Source organism: Homalodisca vitripennis, chromosome 4 (genome assembly GCF_021130785.1).
Source record: "Homalodisca vitripennis isolate AUS2020 chromosome 4, UT_GWSS_2.1, whole genome shotgun sequence".
Taxonomy (NCBI): domain Eukaryota; kingdom Metazoa; phylum Arthropoda; class Insecta; order Hemiptera; family Cicadellidae; genus Homalodisca; species Homalodisca vitripennis.
In genome coordinates this window covers 191,659,258-191,678,842 of record NC_060210.1, presented here as the reverse complement: position 1 = coordinate 191,678,842, position 19,585 = coordinate 191,659,258, and the positions used below count along the sequence as shown (strand labels likewise).

The window sequence follows — 19,585 nt, the reverse complement described above, 5'->3', positions numbered from 1 at the left end:
AATATTATATCCAAACCAAAAATTTTAGAGTGAATAGGCTTTTTAAACCTATGTTTGTTTTCGTATAAAAATAGTATTAAACTTAATGCACTCTTGCGACCTCATGTATTTAATCGTAGAATCGTGGAATTGCTTTTTTTAAACATATAATTAATACATATCCAAATTATTTTTAGTTTTTCAATGTTTTGATTGGTTATGCAGAATAGAATCTTTAACTTTTTTTTACTTCGTCGTTAAAGTAATTTAAAGTATGTACACTTTAGAAAAAACTAAAACGTGTTTGGTTGTGTTTAATTACATCCATACATTTCCCATGACGATAAGAAAAACATAACGGCGCAAAAACTGCATGAGGTTTAACACTGTTCTTATAGAGAAAAACTCCAGGTTATTTAAATAAATTTGTACTCTATTCTTTTTTTTTGTTTTCCCGACTCTACCGACGACCTTATATTTTACCATCATCTACAAAAATAAATGATAAATAGAAATGCCTGCTTCGTGAATTTCGTGAAAAGTTCGTTTCGTGAATTTTAATATTTTGAATTAAGATGGTGACCTTTGATCTACATTTCACCCGTATAAACTCGAAAAGTTATGTAAAAGTATGTATAGCCTAAATACTGTGTACAACTCGAAAACAAGTAATTCCACAGGTGACAGGAATAAAATTAGAGATACTATAAATTAGAGATACTATAAATTCGTGATACTATAAATAATTGCAGTACTGGGAATTGTACAACATAATGGTGTTTCTCATGAAGTTAATTTGATAGAAATGTTTGATTTGTAATTAGCATGAGACAATATGCAATCAGGTTTATATCTGTATGTTGGTTAATGTTTAAATCATTATTATGTTGATAATAATGTTCATAATTATATAACTGTATTTTATTTTTATTTCGTATGAAGCTATCAGAAATATATCTCAATCGTAGAGAAACATGAAAATGTTTAAAATGTTCGTATAAATTTCTTTTTTGAGTAACAGTAATGAAAACAAAAGTTTTTAAGCTGGAAATGTTTGGAAAAAAATTCTATGATATGTATTTGTTTGTTTCAATTAGAGAAGAGAAATTATATATGCATATTTAGATTGGAATAGCGATTTTTATACAATACTTCTTTTTAATATTGTGTAGGCAACTTGATTTAGAAAAATAATTTCTAGCCGCACTCCTCAAATAATGCGTTATTGTGTTGACAACACTGATTTCTTCCTTGGAGTGTGCGTGCGATGTTTATTTTTTTAGTTTACTAAGGGAATGGTAAACAAAAAAATGTCAATGCATGTTATTTTATTGAGATACCTTATTTTCTATTTTATTGCTGGTATGCTATTTAATTTAATTTTTGTTATTGGAAATGGATGATTTGAAGGATTTGATAGGATTTCGAATATTTGTCGTCAGTCATTCACCCCCGCTAGTGCGTGTGACGTGTTGTGCAGTGACATACATTTTATTCACCAGTCTGGACTTACAGGTGTATGCTAGGTTTTTATTACATATATTTGCTCTTGTTACAAGTTCATCGCTACACATCTTAGTTCTTGTACGTGAATAACCTTATTTTTATCTTAAGATTCACACCTGAAGAAGAGGGTGTATTCCTGCTCTATTTTCGTAACATGTAACAATGGAAAATAATCTAAATCCTGTTAATATTTCATCCATTATTTTGTCAACACTTATCAATAATTTTCTGTGGTTCCTCACCCACCAGAAAGACTGGTACTACTCAAATCGTTATTACTAATTTGGGAAAAAAATTCATAACTAAATTTGACCGCTAGACATTAGACACGACTCCCCACCCCCCAGCTCCTCGTTAGTTCCACTCACCTGGGATCTGGCGAGTTTGTGACGACGGGCTTGCAGAGGGGGGACGATCAAGTGGGAGTCCTTGTCCACATCTTTGAACACCGCTCCCGGCTCGAGCGCATCCATATGTGTCAGACTCCTCGAGCGTCCCTGGACACAGAAAGAGGTTCACATTAATCTTTCAATTGCTTAAAACAAATAAAATCTACGGAATACTTTTATTAAAGTTACAAAAAGCCTTTAGCTGATACTCTAACATCTTAAACTTGGAAAACAGGATTCGGAACATTTGCCATCGTTAAATGTTAAAAATAAGCACGACGTTTCAAGCATGGAATCCATCTTCTTCTTCAGGCGTCAAATAAATGGTTAAGCTTACGTAAGTATTAGAATACAATAAATGTGTGGTGATCAACTCACCTTAGTTCTTTACATATTTGGCACCTGAAAAAGGGGATGGATTCAAATCTTTGAAACGTGGTTTTCTTTTTTGTATACTCACGTAATTATAGTAAATTTCCGAAATCCTGTTAACCTAGTTTAAACTAATTTTACAGTTATTTAGTAATTTCAATAGTATTGCAAAAATGTAATTATTAAAATGTAATGTAAATATATATAAGGAGTGGTATGGATGATAATATCTGTATGATACATTTCCATTTTAATGGAGTGTTTGAAATATATTTCGTGTTAAAGGATTATTTATTGGTGATGTAAGGACACATACACAAGTTGTATAATATGATCTTTACTTTATTGTAAAATTAAAAGTTCCTAGGATCACCCTGATCATGGTTGTTTTCAGCATCTGCTTCATTTACTTACCTAGTCTCTAGAATCACACGTTTACACTTCTACTTTTTGGTCTTTTGAATCACCGGGATTCTAGATGAATATATTCCCAGAGTCAGGGTTTGCAGACTTAAGAGATCCAAAAATCTGTTCCCAACCAGATCATCATTGTAGGGAGGCCAGAGAGCTTCGGAACTCTTCACTTAAAAGTATAGTTTTTGCTTCTTAGTTTGTGTGCAGCCACATTTTGTAACCTATTAATTTTTTGAAACAACAAGGCTAAGAAATTTCTAGCCTTTACAACTCTCTTTTTCAATATCCAACTTCCCTGCATTTCCTTTGTTTTCTTAACTTGTTTGGTTTTTAAAAAAGTAGTTGATAAATTTGTTCAAACATTAAGTAATTGTACAACCATGCGAGTGAACGATAGTTAAAGACAAAGATTGTCGCATTTTAAAAGGCGAAGTTAGGGCTAAGAAGCCCTCTCTAACACTTACTTGATGACTTCCAAACCAATGGCCGGGCAGGCGAGCTGCTTGCAAGGACAGGATCGCCAGCGGCCACCCATCCAAGCAGCAGCCACGCTCGTCCTTGTTTGATTCGGTTATCTTGCGTAACCGCCGTACCCGCTACACTGCGCCATTGTCAAGAATTGTCTTAACAACTTTGGATCAGATATGGATTTGTTATTCTGACTGGTCAAATCACAATAATATATTACTAATACGGATATTGATTAATACACAGATATGACTGTATCAATATCGATTAAGATCGCTTTCCCAATGTGGATCCGTATCAGTTGTATTAAACATGATTTACTATCTAATTTCATGTTCAGTTTTGGTCATGCAATGAATCAGTTATCTGTTTAGGTCAATAGATTAATCAAGGTTAACAGAGTGGAATATATTGTGTATACATGCTAAGTTAAAAAGTTAATTGGTTAACTCGTCCTTCCATAATTACGTGAATTATTATTAAACTAATAAAAGTCAAGACAAATTATACTGACGTACTTAACAATTAATAAATGCATTATTAGAATGTCAGATGTGGATGTCGGATGTGGAATGTGGATCCGTATCAGTTGTATTAAACATGATTTACTATCTAATTTCATGTTCAGTTTTGGTCATGCAATGAATCAGTTATCTGTTTAGGTCAATAGATTAATCAAGGTTAACAGAGTGGAATATATTGTGTACATGCTAAGTTAAAAGTTAATTGGTGAACTCGTGCGTCCATAATTACGTGAATTATTATTAAACTAATAAAACTCAAGACAAATTATACTGACGTACTTAACAATTAATAAATGCATTATTAGAATGTCGGATGTGGAATGTGGATCCGTATCAGATGTATTAAACATGATTTACTATCTAATTTCATGTTCAGTTTTGGTCATGCAATGAATCAGTTATCTGTTTAGGTCAATAGATTAATCAAGGTTAACAGAGTGGAATATATTGTGTACATGCTAAGTTAAAAAGTTAATTGGTTACCTCGTCCGTCCATAATTACGTGAATTATTATTAAACTAATAAAACTCAAGACAAATTATACTGAGGTACTTAACAGGTAATAAATGCATTATTACAATGTCCAAGAAATTGTTTTTAGATTACTTAAAATCACTGGCGTACTCATGACTAAATCTAGAAATTCCGTCCATAGAAATTCGTTGACATCAACACAATGGATATATCGAGGGCTAAATATTGGAGTTTCAATTCTACGCTATCCGGTGTAAACAGATAGGGTTACAGCGCTGCCATGGGTAGTAGAGATAGATATAACTTGTGAAACGAGTTTTGTGTTTTGGTTCTTTTGTTCTCAAAATAAGAAGATATTAATAAACAAAAGTTCTATATTTCGGTTTAAACCGTCTTTAGGTTTAAAAATCAAACAAACTATTATAAATAGGACTACTGTTATTCTAATGAACATACTAGATATAAACTTTAACACAGAATATAAAATACATAAATAATATTATTGGCCATTTATAAAAATTTAATAAATGTAAATAAAAGTCTTTTTACGGGTATTTGGTCTTCCGAGCATATGTTAGTTTGGTTATTTAAACACAAATATGAAAGAAACGGCCAAATACAAAATAATTAATAAAATGTAAGGGCTCTGTGGTGAAGTAGTAGCGTACTCACCCGGTAAGTGAGAAATCCGGGTTCGAGTCCCGACGGACCAAGTACTTCTTGTGATTCAATGTTTGTTGAAATTTTATAAAATAATAATATATATATATCAAATATTATATATATATGTATATCAGTCTGATAAAATATATAAATTGAAGACTGATATTCTTAAGTACGGCAAGAGACCTAATCTTAACACTGTCCTTTGGAAGTTATTTGGTTGAGCATCAGCGAAGGAGCTAGAGAAACTTCAGTCTTTTTATCAGCCTGTCTGTCCACAGGTTAACTCGAGAAGCAATTGATTTATAGACTTGTAAGAATCTTCATTTATATCTAAACAACATCGATTTCAACGATAGTACATGTAAATCCATGGGAGTTGGCTGAGCTGAGTGTTAGCGATAATTTTAACACGTATCTTATGGGTAACAACCGTGATGCCACAGCATATCACAGTACAAAAATTGTGAAGAAACTTAATACAATAAATTATAACAGCCATCGTAACATTTTACATAGTAACATATGTTGTAGTCATATGAAATGAGCAATAGATTTGAAATGTTTTATGTAAACTCAGCAAAGGATATAACTTGAAACTTGGTGTGGTGTGCTTCTACCTTGTACGTAAATTATCCTGAAACACACAAAATATCATACACAAAAGTTAACGTAAAGCTTATAAATGAATTGTTTTGCAGCTTCATTATAGCCTTAACAGGCGTCATCATTTCATTTCTAATCCGGCTCTATCTGATCTAGCCCTTTGTTTTTTATATTTCAGACTGAACCATTTAGCAAGGAGCGCGAAGCGGGGAAGGTAACAATCCCCCCACCTCCTGTAAATAGCCTACCCCTTTCGTGGTTTGACCGAGTACAGCCCGCTCAAAGATTCACGCGTCACTGACTATACAAGTCGCTAGCGCCCGTGGCTTCGGTAGTTTTATTTTGAACTGTACCACGTGCTTTTGTGTGGACTGGAGAAGGTTGTTGTGCGCATGCGCTGACCACTCTTCGAGTTACATGTTTTAGTTTGTAAGTGACTTAAGTTTATACCCGTTCAACCTTTCTCATTTGGACCTCGTGGAACTTCCCTAGAGTTCTGCACATCATCACTGGCTGTCTTCCTTTGATGACGATATTCTACTTACTGAGCGCAATATCTTAACGATTTCCCAAATATTGTGAATTGTAAAATAGAAGATGACATGTATTTCTCAGACAGTTTGCCTTCAGTATTCCACAAAGACGGTCAAGGTTACGCTGTGCAAATGGGACTAATCAATACAGCTCCCCTGTTACTTCACTTAATGTTCGCCAGCAATAACCAAGATCTTATCGTTAACTGTGTTTGAGTATGTGACAGCTCCGAATAGATATGAAAACGTTGTAATTGGAACAAAACCACATTGACAACTTGTACTTAGTAGATTATGTGGATAACATAGTTTGATATCTTATTTGATATCTCGTTAAGTATGAAAATAAACACTTCAGGAATACCAATCAATAACTAACGCACACTTCAGGAATATCGATCAATAACAAACCCTCACTTCAGGAATATCAATCATTAACAAACTCACACTTCAGAAATAACAATAATCAATAAAAAAAAACATCACTTCAGGAATACCAATCAATAACAAACCCACACTTTAGGAATACCAATCAATAATAAACCCACACTTCAGGAATACCAATAATTAACAAACCCTCACTTCAGAAATATCAATAATTAACAAACTCACACTTCAGGAATACCAATAAATCAATAAAAAAATCACTTCAGGAATACCAATCAATAACAAACCCACACTTCAGGAATACCAATCATTAATAAACCCACACTTCAGGAATACCAATCAATAAAAAAACCGCTCTTTCTTTTCTATGACACTAACAGATATGTTTAATGCCATGAATCAGTACATGGCTTTTGAATACTATATGTGCGGTATTGAAAACGTCTAAGAAGAATTAGTCAGCCTTCTTTCTGATTATTTTTGTGACACCGCAACTCCTTAATTCCACATTATATTTAGAGTACAGTGAATGTCATATAATCATACTAAACGCGGTCAGTTCTACTGAAATTGCTACAGCCTTCTAGAACGTTTTTGTTTTCTTTACGTCCATAAGTAATAGTGTTTTAAAGTTTTATTAGTCCGCCATATTAGAATGAAATTAAAATTGTTGTACCAAGTTAAGACAGTTCTTAGTGACATAAGAATTCTTATGGGATAACAAATGTAATTGATATGTTGAAAACCGCTAGAGATAAAAACTGTTTGATTACAAAAAGTAAGGAGCTGTAATAAGAAAACCGGTCAAAAAAACTTAACCGAGATATTTATAAGATACATTTTTATACCGAATTTCAACTTATTTGGGTAAACCTTTACATAAACTTAGGAACGAGGGTGGTTTTGGTCTCTGGAGGTCATATTCGATGAATGTATGAGCAAATTGTTAATAAGCGCTATCATAAAGACAGTTTGAATAGGTTGACTTTGTATATAAAGTCTACCGAAAACGTGACTTTGTAAATCTCCTAGATTCCTTCACTAATGATAAATCGATCTACAAAAATTTGAATAAAAACCAATGGGTTTTGTGTATTGAAACCTTGCACGATGCCAAAACCCGACCATCGTTTTGTGCCAACCTTGACACTTTTCCATACACTATGATAACCGGATCAAGCAAGGTCTAGCAAGGCTGCTGCTTGGGTGGGTGACCGCTGAGCGATCCTGTCCTTGCAAGCAGCCCGCCTCCTTCCGGCCGTTGGTGGTGGTTCGGAAACCACCTTTAAGCCGTTGGTCCCTAGGTTAAGTGTTAGAGATGGCTTCTTAAACTTAACTTTACCTGGTAAAATACAACATCTTTACTTTTATTTACTGTGCACTGAAGTCTGTAACGTTTATACAAGTAGTAGGAGTGGCTGAAACCTGTGTAAGAATGGAAGCTTAGCGTTTTAAATCAAATCATTAAACACATTGGACATTCAGGTTCAAACCATTAACATAATATTTCTACTTTTGAAGTGGTAAAATTATATATTTTATTGTTCTGACCATATAGTTACAAATCTACGGTTCTTCAATCAAGAGGTCACAAGTATGTTTTCCAGGGAGGCTAAGGGAAATTTGCAAATAGTTTGGACCATTTTCAAATAAAAGCTTTTAGTTATATTATTTATAATGCCACTGACGTGAGAAGAACCCCCATAAACAACTAATTTTCCTTCCATACTAACATTCTAATTGTTCTGTATTACGTATTAGTAAGCGTTATTAATACTCACAAGGGGTTTGGACATTAATTATCTGTTAATACTTACTAAAATATTCCAAGTGGTTAAAAAAGTGTTGAATATTGAAGCAATTAATCCTAGAAAATATTTACTAACCACAACAATTACAACACGATATTAAGTTAAACCATACTATTAAATTGCCAACATTAAATTAATTGTTCGATTTAAACAGTTACAACCACTTTCCTTAGGTTAAAATAGAGGTTCGTTTGGTGAAGTCGCTAAGAATTAGCAGAATCTGTGAAAAGCACGTCTACAAAGTACTGAGTCCCTTCCAAGGAGCGTTTAACAACCTCCAAATTATGCAGACTGGCTGAAAGAACAGTTTGATCACGTAATTATTCAACAAGGGGATTATTAAGAACGGTATATTACTCAGTGTGCCGAGTAAGCGTTGTCAAGGTACACTTTTACATTATAGACATTTACCTTTATTAGTTTTGTATTAAGTTCAACCAAACGTACAACATTCCAATATATTATAAGATTATTCAAGTGGAAATAAATGTAATCACGGATCCGGATATAGAGCATATGTTACAAAGTATCGCGTATACCACGTGTCGTCTAACATTTTATTAAATTGAAACAACTTTCACATGTAGCATTTCAGTACTATGAAGTAATTTCATTAGGCTACATATATAACATATTAAAGTGTCATATAATGAATTTACTAACTTAAAAAAAATTCTATCCTGCGAACTTTCTCGTTGCCACCATGGTTACTCTTTTTTTCTCTTAGGACAAGAAGCTTAAAAATTGCACATAGTCCTTAAAGGCTCTTTACGCTGCTTCCGGAGTGACAGGATATTCTAGATGAGTAAGAATGGGAGTAGGAGCTGCCTCCTGACTAGATCCATTACGAAGAACCTTTTAGGCATTAATCTCTCATATCTCCTTGGAAGAAGGGGAAGCCAGCTCCGAACCAGCCTCTCCAGGCAAAGCAGGCAGGGGGTGGCAAGTTTAGTTTACCAACACTTAGGGAGCCCCACCAACTCCTGCAGTCATCTCCAGAAGTAGACTAGACCTAACTATGTACCCATGCGCTCCAGAATCTCGGTATTTGCAGTTAGTGACGTGCCGCTCCTGAACATCCATAGGATTGTCCAGATTTACATATTGGTTTTTGTTATACCCAGTGAAGGTTCAACTGCAAGGAAAAAATCAAGAAGTAAATCCTCCTAGGCATTGATTACATTGTTGGTCACACTCAGCCTCATCTCAAGGAGAGATTATGGCCCAAATTCGAACGCGATGTTGCTTATATAGAAGTGGAGTGTATGAAGATTCATAAAAAAAGTCTATTCACTATTACGTTCCCGAGTTATCAAGCGTAGAGGCAGTATAACATTTTTCCAGCCTATCATGGGTTAGGCTTCGCTAACGCTCAACCAAATATATGTACTATTAGGGCAGGAGTTATGGGCATGAGGCTGTCACTCTGTAGACAAAGCAGCTGAGAGGAGAGATGCAGAGAGCGACCCAGTTACTGTTGGCGTATCGGCATCCTCAGTGACACCTGGCGGCCATACGTCACAGTGTACTCGCCTGGGACTATTACACGAGGCAGGAGTTAGGACATGGGGCTGTCACTCTGTAGACAAAGCAGCTGAGAGGAGAGATGCAGAGAGCGACCCAGTTACTGTTGGCGTATCGGCATCCTCAGTGACACCTGGCGGCCATACATCACAGTGTACTCGCCTGGGACTATTACACGAGGCAGGAGTTAGGGCATGGGGCTGTCACTCTGTAGACAAAGCAGCTGAGAGGAGAGATGCAGAGAGCGACCCAGTTACTGTTGGCGTATCGGCATCCTCAGTGACACCTGGCGGCCATACGTCACAGTGTACTCGCCTGGGACTATTACACGAGGCAGGAGTTAGGGCATGAGACTGTCACTCTGTAGACAAAGCAGCTGAGAGGAGAGATGCAGAGAGCGACCCAGTTACTGTTGGCGTATCGGCATCCTCAGTGACACCTGGCGGCCATACGTCACAGTGTACTCGCCTGGGACTATTACACGAGGCAGGAGTTAGGGCATGGGACTGTCACTCTGTAGACAAAGCAGCTGAGAGGAGAGATGCAGAGAGCGACCCAGTTACTGTTGGCGTATCGGCATCCTCAGTGACACCTGGCGGCCATACATCACAGTGTACTCGCCTGGGACTATTACACGAGGCAGGAGTTAGGGCATGGGACTGTCACTCTGTAGACAAAGCAGCTGAGAGGAGAGTTGCAGAGAGCGACCCAGTTACTGTTGGCGTATCGGCATCCTCAGTGACACCTGGCGGCCATACATCACAGTGTACTCGCCTGGGACTATTACACGAGGCAGGAGTTAGGGCATGAGACTGTCACTCTGTAGACAAAGCAGCTGAGAGGAGAGATGCAGAGAGCGACCCAGTTACTGTTGGCGTATCGGCATCCTCAGTGACACCTGGCGGCCATACATCACAGTGTACTCGCCTGGGACTATTACACGAGGCAGGAGTTAGGGCATGAGACTGTCACTCTGTAGACAAAGCAGCTGAGAGGAGAGTTGCAGAGAGCGACCCAGTTACTGTTGGCGTATCGGCATCCTCAGTGACACCTGGCGGCCATACATCACAGTGTACTCGCCTGGGACTATTACACGAGGCAGGAGTTAGGGCATGAGGCTGTCACTCTGTAGACAAAGCAGCTGAGAGGAGAGATGCAGAGAGCGACCCAGTTACTGTTGGCGTATCGGCATCCTCAGTGACACCTGGCGGCCATACATCACAGTGTACTCGCCTGGGACTATTACACGAGGCAGGAGTTAGGGCATGAGGCTGTCACTCTGTAGACAAAGCAGCTGAGAGGAGAGTTGCAGAGAGCGACCCAGTTACTGTTGGCGTATCGGCATCCTCAGTGACACCTGGTGGCCATACATCACAGTGTACTCGCCTGGGACTATTACACGAGGCAGGAGTTAGGGCATGAGACTGTCACTCTGTAGACAAAGCAGCTGAGAGGAGAGTTGCAGAGAGCGACCCAGTTACTGTTGGCGTATCGGCATCCTCAGTGACACCTGGCGGCCATACATCACAGTGTACTCGCCTGGGACTATTACACGAGGCAGGAGTTAGGGCATGAGACTGTCACTCTGTAGACAAAGCAGCTGAGAGGAGAGTTGCAGAGAGCGACCCAGTTACTGTTGGCGTATCGGCATCCTCAGTGACACCTGGCGGCCATACATCACAGTGTACTCGCCTGGGACTATTACACGAGGCAGGAGTTAGGCGCTGGGTCGTTGAGTCGTGTTTAACACTACATCAGTCCCTAACGTCTCTCATTTCGCATCGTAAACACACAGTCGGACCTGAGGCCATTTACATTTATTTTTCCTTGTGTTGGTAAATGAAGGATATTTTTAAATCTTGTCGGATATTTCTTTAACGTATTAGAACTAAAAATGTCTAACACTTACTTTTCTGTATCCCTGTCTATAAGCGTGTTTACTTAACATTTTAATTACTTAATTTTCGAAAACAAATACGATTAAATTCCTCCACTACTTTACTTCATACTACAAAGTAATCAGTGCCTTATTAGGCAGGTTGGTGCGGAAAACGTAAAACATGAATATTTACAAACTTGTGCAAACCCACATTAACAGCATTTGCATAGGGTTACGTTTATATAAACAATCAGACTGTGTACGTTCAATCTACATACAATTAAATCCACGAGAATACGAGTACCTATGAGTTCTTATTCCTCAATGAATATTAATTAGAGGTGACGTACTAAGCTATTCTCTAATACTGTATACAGTTGTAAACATTTATAGTTAAGAATTCGTTCTAATTTAGTTCAGTACAAGCAAAATTAACCAAGCACTTGGGGTCTTGCAATAGTAACATACTCAAAATGTGCTTTACCACTATCCGGTGTGCTTTAGGCATTGGCCTGTGAGGTGGGTGTGTTTTTAACTCAAAGGCAGTTAGTTAGTCGTAGTAGATCAAGAAAATTAGGCCAGCCTATCGAAAATCCGGTAACAAAAATGTTTCAATATAGATTGAGAGCTCGGTATTGATATTCGGAAGAGAATTCTTATACGGCCGCAGAGTCAGTGAATAAATAAGGAAGTTAATCATTCATAAGGACGCGACGTGCTAAGGTCTGGGGATTATTTCAGTTAGTTCAAAAGTCCGAGTCTAGGCTGCGCCACGTAACTGATTGTTACGGTTCAAATATTTACTACATAAGCCTCTCACGCCACAGATGGCAGCACGAGCGCTCTTTTTGCCGTGCCTCAGTTTATAGCATTGGATGAGTTATCTATATTGTAACGAATACAACCAAAGGTAGCTCTAATAAGAACAATGTTGACATCCTGAAATACTTTCCATCACGAAACTCGTTTGTAATGCTCGTTCATTACTAGAAGTATTTATAATCTTCATTTACCTTTATAATGTAGTAGTTGTTCAATAAAACTTTGATTGGAGTTGTTAATTTCTTGTATATCGTGAAATATTATGTTGAAGGACCAATAAATTAATATGTATCATTTATCCTAATACTGTTATATGAAAAAATGCCTTTGTTTGTTTGTTTTGCTTCCTCGCTTAAACTATTTAACCGATAGAACTTAAGGTTTTCATGGACTTTCATAGGGTCTCTGGGATGAATATAGATCTATTCTTATTTCGAAAATCTCTGCGGGCTACGCCCCACTGTTCTCTAAAGTAGCTAAAAATCCCATCTTGGCATCTAATGTTATGAAATATTAATTAAAGCATCTGTTAAATGTAATTATAAATAAATGTTCCGTGTGAACATTGTTTTATAACAGCACAACGATATGTTAACCAATATTTTGAATTTTTTACATTTATAGAGTGAATGCATAGAGTAAGCTTCTTTGTAACAACACTTATTTCAACCTTCTTTATCTGCAACCGTTGTTCAGCATAGTGTAATAAAACATATCCAGATAAGGAAATTAAACGTGTTAGTAAAAACATACTTTTCATTGTAAACCTTTGCTAATATCAATATATAGTGCTTCGTCTATGTTGTAATAGATATATAAAAGCCAAAGTTACTATCTAATGTTTACTATATATTCAAACACTATACAATATAAATTCATGTTATTGTTCTTTTGACAGAAGTAGGCTCCTTAGACCTTTGCAGGTATAAATTTCCTTGGTCAGAACACAAGGCGAATTCAACTATGGACTAGGACCGGAGTAACTTACAATGGCTAATAATTTACACTTTTTGGCAGATGGACTTTCATGGAAATAAGGCGAACTCAACATTGGCGTCGGAAGTATAATTCACTCGAACCAAAATTTCTCATACACATGCAAATCTTACTAAATTGCGTGCGAAACCATGTGTGCTAGTTTGAAGAAAAATTGGTATTTTTTATGGATCCTCATTTTTAAGCTGACAATTGGCCAACACAAGCCATCAATATGTTATAATCAATTTACTACCGAGATATTTGATAAGTTTCTAATATGCCTGATATGGAGCATCCACCGCCCCCTCACCATCAACCACAGTTTCAATTAAATCGAGCGCATAATAGCCAATCAAGGCTAAATAGCTACGTAAATATTGTCAACCGTGATTAATAATATGGCAGACACGGTCAAGCGGTGTTTTATCACCAACCGCTGTGGGTTTATGTATTTCAATATGTTTTATGTGAAACCCCATGATATATATGTTTGCAGTTTTCCTCGTATATACCCAAGAGCCGAAAGCTAATTTGAATTGTATAAGCACACAACCTGGTCTTAATTGAAACACATGAGACATTACCTTTCCAAGTAGGAGGTTTTGTTAATCGCTTCAATTCACATTACTGTGCAGACTTTGACCTTCAAGATACAACTGAGAAATTGCAAAATCATCTCAAGGTCTTATGACAATAAGTAAAATTATTGGACCTTTTCTCTTGAGAGAACCAATGAATGGAGAACGGTATCTCAACATACTGGAAAACAGAGTTTGGGTAGTTTTATGGAACATGGAGCTCCACCAAAATTCGCGTTGAATGTTCGAGAGTGGCTAGACAAATTCTTCCAAGGACGTTGGTAAAAGCCTCGCGCGCACTACGACGGAACGGACGGAACGGACGGAAACGACAGAACAGACGACTGGAAATTATAAGATAGGGTGCGCGCATTAGGACGGAACCGCCGCGCCACGCCAGACTCGTCTTGGGTGTTTTAATCAAGTTCTCAGTCTGTGTTAAAACATTGTCAAAGATGCTTCAGTGCTTAGATGAAGAATTATTTATTGTTGCTGCATTCGTAATAGAAGAAGAAGAGGGAGAGAGAAGACGAAGAAAAGCCAGGTTTTGGGTACATAACAGAAACACTAAAAGGTTAGCTCTCTTCAATTCTCTCTTCTATTGACGTTAAAATATTCAGGATGACGCATGTTGTACAGCTCGGTGTAGTATTGAACAAGAGAAATTAACTTGGAGGCTCCATTTTGGCTCAGAAGATATAGCTGGAATAGAGAAAATTTCCTTCCGTTCCGTCTGAGGTGTGTGCGCTTACAACACCGGACGGGACGGACCCGACGTCGCCGACGGAGCCGACGTGCAGAATTTGTTCAAAAGTTATTTTCCTCAGATAATCTGACTGACATCCGACGCGTCCGACGCGTCTCTTCCGTCCCGTCCGTCCAAGTGCGCGCATCTCCATAACAATCAATACTATTCATATTTGAAAAATTCTGTCGTGTCCTTCCGTTCCGTCGTAGTGCGCGCGAGGCTTAAGTCGTCGAGAATCACGTGAAGCTCGTAGTCCGGATCTCAAGCCTGGTGATTTTTCCTCTTGGGCAGTGGATAAAAAATATGCCCCACAAAACCTAGGAATCTTGAAGTGCTTTCAAATTTACCTCAACAGTTCTTACAAAGTTGCAAAAGTCCATAGCAGATATACCAAGACAAATACGGGCGCTTACATTGAATTTTGAGAGGTGTGTACTTAATTTTTGTTAAATACCTTGTTTGACTGTATCATTCTCACTTTCCTATCTTTAATTTTATATCTACTTTGGCTAATAATTTTAAAAAGTAAAAGAAATTTACGGTCAAATAAAAATAGTTTTTTCAAGCGCGCTGTAAAATTATCCTTAAAATTGCGACTCCCCTTCTCTTTATCTCGTTGTCTGAAGGTGCTATTACTCTTATTTATTTGAGTCTAACAGCAAATTGCCCCTTGGCTCCTAGACTAATAGGGTTTTTGTGACTCCGAAATGTCTAAAATAATAATCTGCATTTTTTTAATGCACCATAATATTGTGGAAATATTGCTCTAAAGTACAATTAATTTTTCAATAGCCGGCATAAAAACATCTAAAACACTGCTGTTAGTAAAGTTACAAGTTACAGTACAAGATTGTGTTGTTTAATCATTAATCAAATAAATGTAATTTGACGTAAGCAACCTTCATACTACAGTGGGATGGTTGAGCCGCAGCTCACATGTGAGACGCTTCTGTTCTCGACCGTTGGGCATGACGTCACTGACCTTCACCTTTGTCTTACGGTCATCGAACAGGCCACTTCAAGCTTTGATAGCTTGTGTGTACTAAGAGTGTTCATTCTTCCTGTACAAGGCTGATCTTTCGGTCTTGTTTTTAACAATGTAGCCTGAGAGATTGAAAAACAAATGAGCTCTATTCAACAATATCTATATATATCCGGAATTAAAATGTCTGACAATGTTCTAGCAGTATTCGTGCCAGTGACTAAGTGTATGGCTACTAAATAATATTCGATTATTTTAACAGACCATAACTTTACAGAAGGTGTGTTTAATAAAGTCTAAATTATATTAAAAGATTACATTAGCCTTAACGTAATCGATTTGTCACTATACTGCAAAAATTGTGTTTACTTAAGGAAATGTTTATTTAACTTTCAAGCTTTTTTACATATTTTATGCAAAACGAGCAACCGTTCCGACATTCCACTCCAATATAACTGATCTTAAAAAGGGCCAAAATCTCTAAATTATTCTACAGAACTCCTTACCATCCATGATCAATCCACCAACGTGACGGGAGTGTTAACTTATAAAAACCAATTCTCCTTTTTCTTACTTGCTCTTCGTAAGATGGTAGTGTTACCATTGTTAATACAAATTAATAAAAACGAAGAAAACTGTGCCAGAGGCAGTATATATTATTTATATAGTTTACTCTGTAGAACAACAGCTGACCAATTTTAAATGTTAAAAATTTATTTTAAAACGCTCCCTTTGGTTTCTTGGGTCGTGAACGTCTAAAGTACGAATTTAATCTACATCATATCCAAAATTTGCATTTTGGAATCTAATATGTTTTTCATAAATAATAACCAAGTATATGTAAGTAATAAACATGTATATTATTATTTTGGACGTTATATAAATAATTAATGGTGTGAATTGTTAGTACAAAAAAACTAATATAGAAAAGATTAGACATGACAACTTTTTTTGAAAGACACAGAAGAGAGCACTCCTTAGTACACTCCAAGTTCTCTTCCTCAAGACTGAATACGCTGTGTATCATCTTCATCTGCGCCGAGCACAGCCGCTCTTTAGATTTTCTAGCCTTTTTTAGCCCTTATAAGCAAGCAGTGGCTTAGTAATTGTTTACTCTGCCAACTCAGTCCTATTGGTGGACACAATAATTAGTATTATTAATATTAACTTTGATGTTGTTAGCTACGCAAGAGATAACTCATCAAGGAAAGTGTTAAGGGAAAAGTGAGCGTTCAGACTGCTATATGTGGAGTTGAGGCTCAAGTAGCTCAGGTAGTAAATGTTTGAACGGTAAAATCAAAAGTTACATGGCGCGGCCCTAGTGCCGGACCTCAGAACTAAAAGTTAAATAGTCCCCTTAGTTAAATGGACCTCAGCAGACCTCGTTCGTAAGAATGATTTATCTCCTGTGTAATTTATTGTATTAGTTACTTATAGGATTGCATCTTCATTCATAAATGTAGTTAGTACATCCAAATTCATTTATTTCCGTTCTCTAAACACATAGTAGCTAACCCTTTTATGCCCAAGGTCTCATGAATTTACCACTATTCTGTTATTGTTTCCTGTTTCTTAGGAGCGCTCAACAATAGTATTTTTCAATTTTAATTAGCACTGCTTATTAAAATGAAAATCCAAATATTTGGAAACCATCTATTTGAAAATCATGTACGCCCAAAACGCGTTACACAGTTGGTACGAGGTAACAAATTGGCAATTATTTAAATGTACGTAAGTCATTGCAGAATATACATATACTTTACATGTAGAACGGAGTTATAGCTGTACAAAACTAAATGAAAAGGAAGCAAGGTCTCATGGGTGATAAGATCCATTATCGTAATGACAACCAAGCAAAAGAGTACTTTTGAATTTTCTGACTATTTCTTTTGTAGTAGATAGTAAAATAATGAGCTAATATCTGGGTTGAACACAAGTGAAAAATTGCTGATTTTATGGTAATGGATGGTTATACAATTAATTACATCAATTAATATCTGTCATTGTCGTTGTGTCGTTTATTAAGTTGTTTTCTCCGCAATGCTGGAGAATAGCCATTCTGTAATGATAGTCATAAATTCAGATAAGTAATATTTTATGTGGATTTATGTCTGTTTTCATGTTTGTAAATAGTAAGTGTCTAGAAATAACGATAAGATTGTACAGAAGTGCAAGCAGGCACATTTCTTCATCTTTTTCTTTTGAACTGTTGCGGGGAAAGTAAGAATTTTTAGCTAAGCTCCACTAAGGATTTTATGTAATATATTTTACAATAATGGAACCAAAAAACAGTTTTTACACCTTAGGGGCCTTATTTTGTTTTCTCCTAGTTAAACGTTAACGTACATTCAGCTCATATAATTTGCAAATGAATCCGGTAATCCTAGAGTTAATTAAATTATTTTAATTTTCTTGTTTCTTTTAAAATGTTGTTTTTGTAAAAACATCAGGCTGCGTAGTGCTAAACTTCAAGAGCATTTATGGCACACGCACGCACGCACGCACGCACGCACGCACACACACACACACACACACACACACACACACACACACACACACACACACACACACACACACACACACACACACACACACACACACACACACATACCTCAACATTTATACTATTGTTAATATTTGAAAATTGCCCCCTTTTTATTATTATTTATTATTTTTAAGAAAACAATACATTCGGTTATTTAAAGCTGATAAAAATCAATTACAATAATAATAATTAAGAGTGTAAATTTTCAAACGTACATCTCGTTTACTGCAACTCCAATCACTAATGTTTAATATGTCCGCAAATTTTGTTATTGTGGTCTCCCGTTTCATATCATCAAGAAATCTTCAAATTTCAAAATGTTCTAGACAGAGTTCAATGGAATCTACCTGAGGAAGAGATCAGATGGAGTATCTCGAAACGTAGTGTAACCGATCAGTTGTATCAATGTACGGTAGCATAAAATTTATCACTTTAAAATTGTAGACGTTAAAGTAGAAAATTCTCACTTTTGTAAAAAAAAATGTGAACATGTCGGCTCAAACCAACGAGCCATCCCTTTGCCATCACAGTTGTAAGAAAGATATGGAACGAGTTGCAGGAATTACACGTATGTAGTTCGAGTATAAACATTCATATCGATGACAGCAGTATCGTACGCGGCACAATATACTGCACAGGTTACGGGAATGTACGTCGATCGTGCCCCCCTCGCACCCCCCACTGTTCAGCTCCAGCAACAGGACCAGAGACGTTATTTACAACGTACACCTGGCATTATCTGTGACGTTATTTGTGCGGTGCTGTTTTATCAAAACAATCAACAGCAATCTGGTTTAGTTTATCGTCTATTGGATTGTCACCGATGTGGAACATTCATTCTGTGATTAAACTAAACACTGAGAATCTTTTTGAATGTTTTCGTTCAGTCTTGATAATAATTAACATTAATTAACATAAAAAGTAACAATACACGTTATATAACATTCATCACTGGAATTATATTTGAATGTTGAGGTTAGCTCCAGTTCACCTTCCTCTTAGCTGAAATCTGACGCTGTCACAGACTTAACCCATAAAATCTTGAATCATGCTCTTCTAAGGACATAAAAAAGTTCGGCGACAAAAAAGTTCAAAACGAATTCTTTGCATTGTTTCTACATTGGATACACTACAAAAATAGTGTAATCTAGTTAAAGAGGCATTCTCATTGTCTCATTACGTTTCTGATGTCAGAACGATGTAAAGAGTTCGTTTTAAGCTTTTTCGTCACCAAATTTTTTATCTCTTCATACAAGCTCCGATTCCAGGAGTCAAGTGTGTGACAACATCAGATTTCAAAAGTTGTATTAAGAAGAAGATGAACTGGAACTAAACTCAAAATTCTCATCGAATCCCTTTTCCCACTATAGCTTCCTTATGAGTAGTATGTTGAACATACAAGG

At 36.7% G+C, this 19,585-nt stretch overlaps 1 protein-coding gene across 5 annotated transcripts in view; it reads right to left on the bottom strand.

Annotated features, from left to right (window-relative positions):
• Positions 1-19,585, bottom strand: part of LOC124360830 (pleckstrin homology domain-containing family G member 5) — a 346,877-nt gene that overhangs the window by 58,061 nt on the left and 269,231 nt on the right. For all 5 annotated transcript variants that reach the window (XM_046814769.1, XM_046814770.1, XM_046814768.1 and 2 more), the window contains one exon: positions 1,854-1,982. In XM_046814769.1, the coding sequence (XP_046670725.1) occupies positions 1,854-1,982 (129 nt within the window). The remainder of the gene's footprint in view (positions 1-1,853; positions 1,983-19,585) is intronic.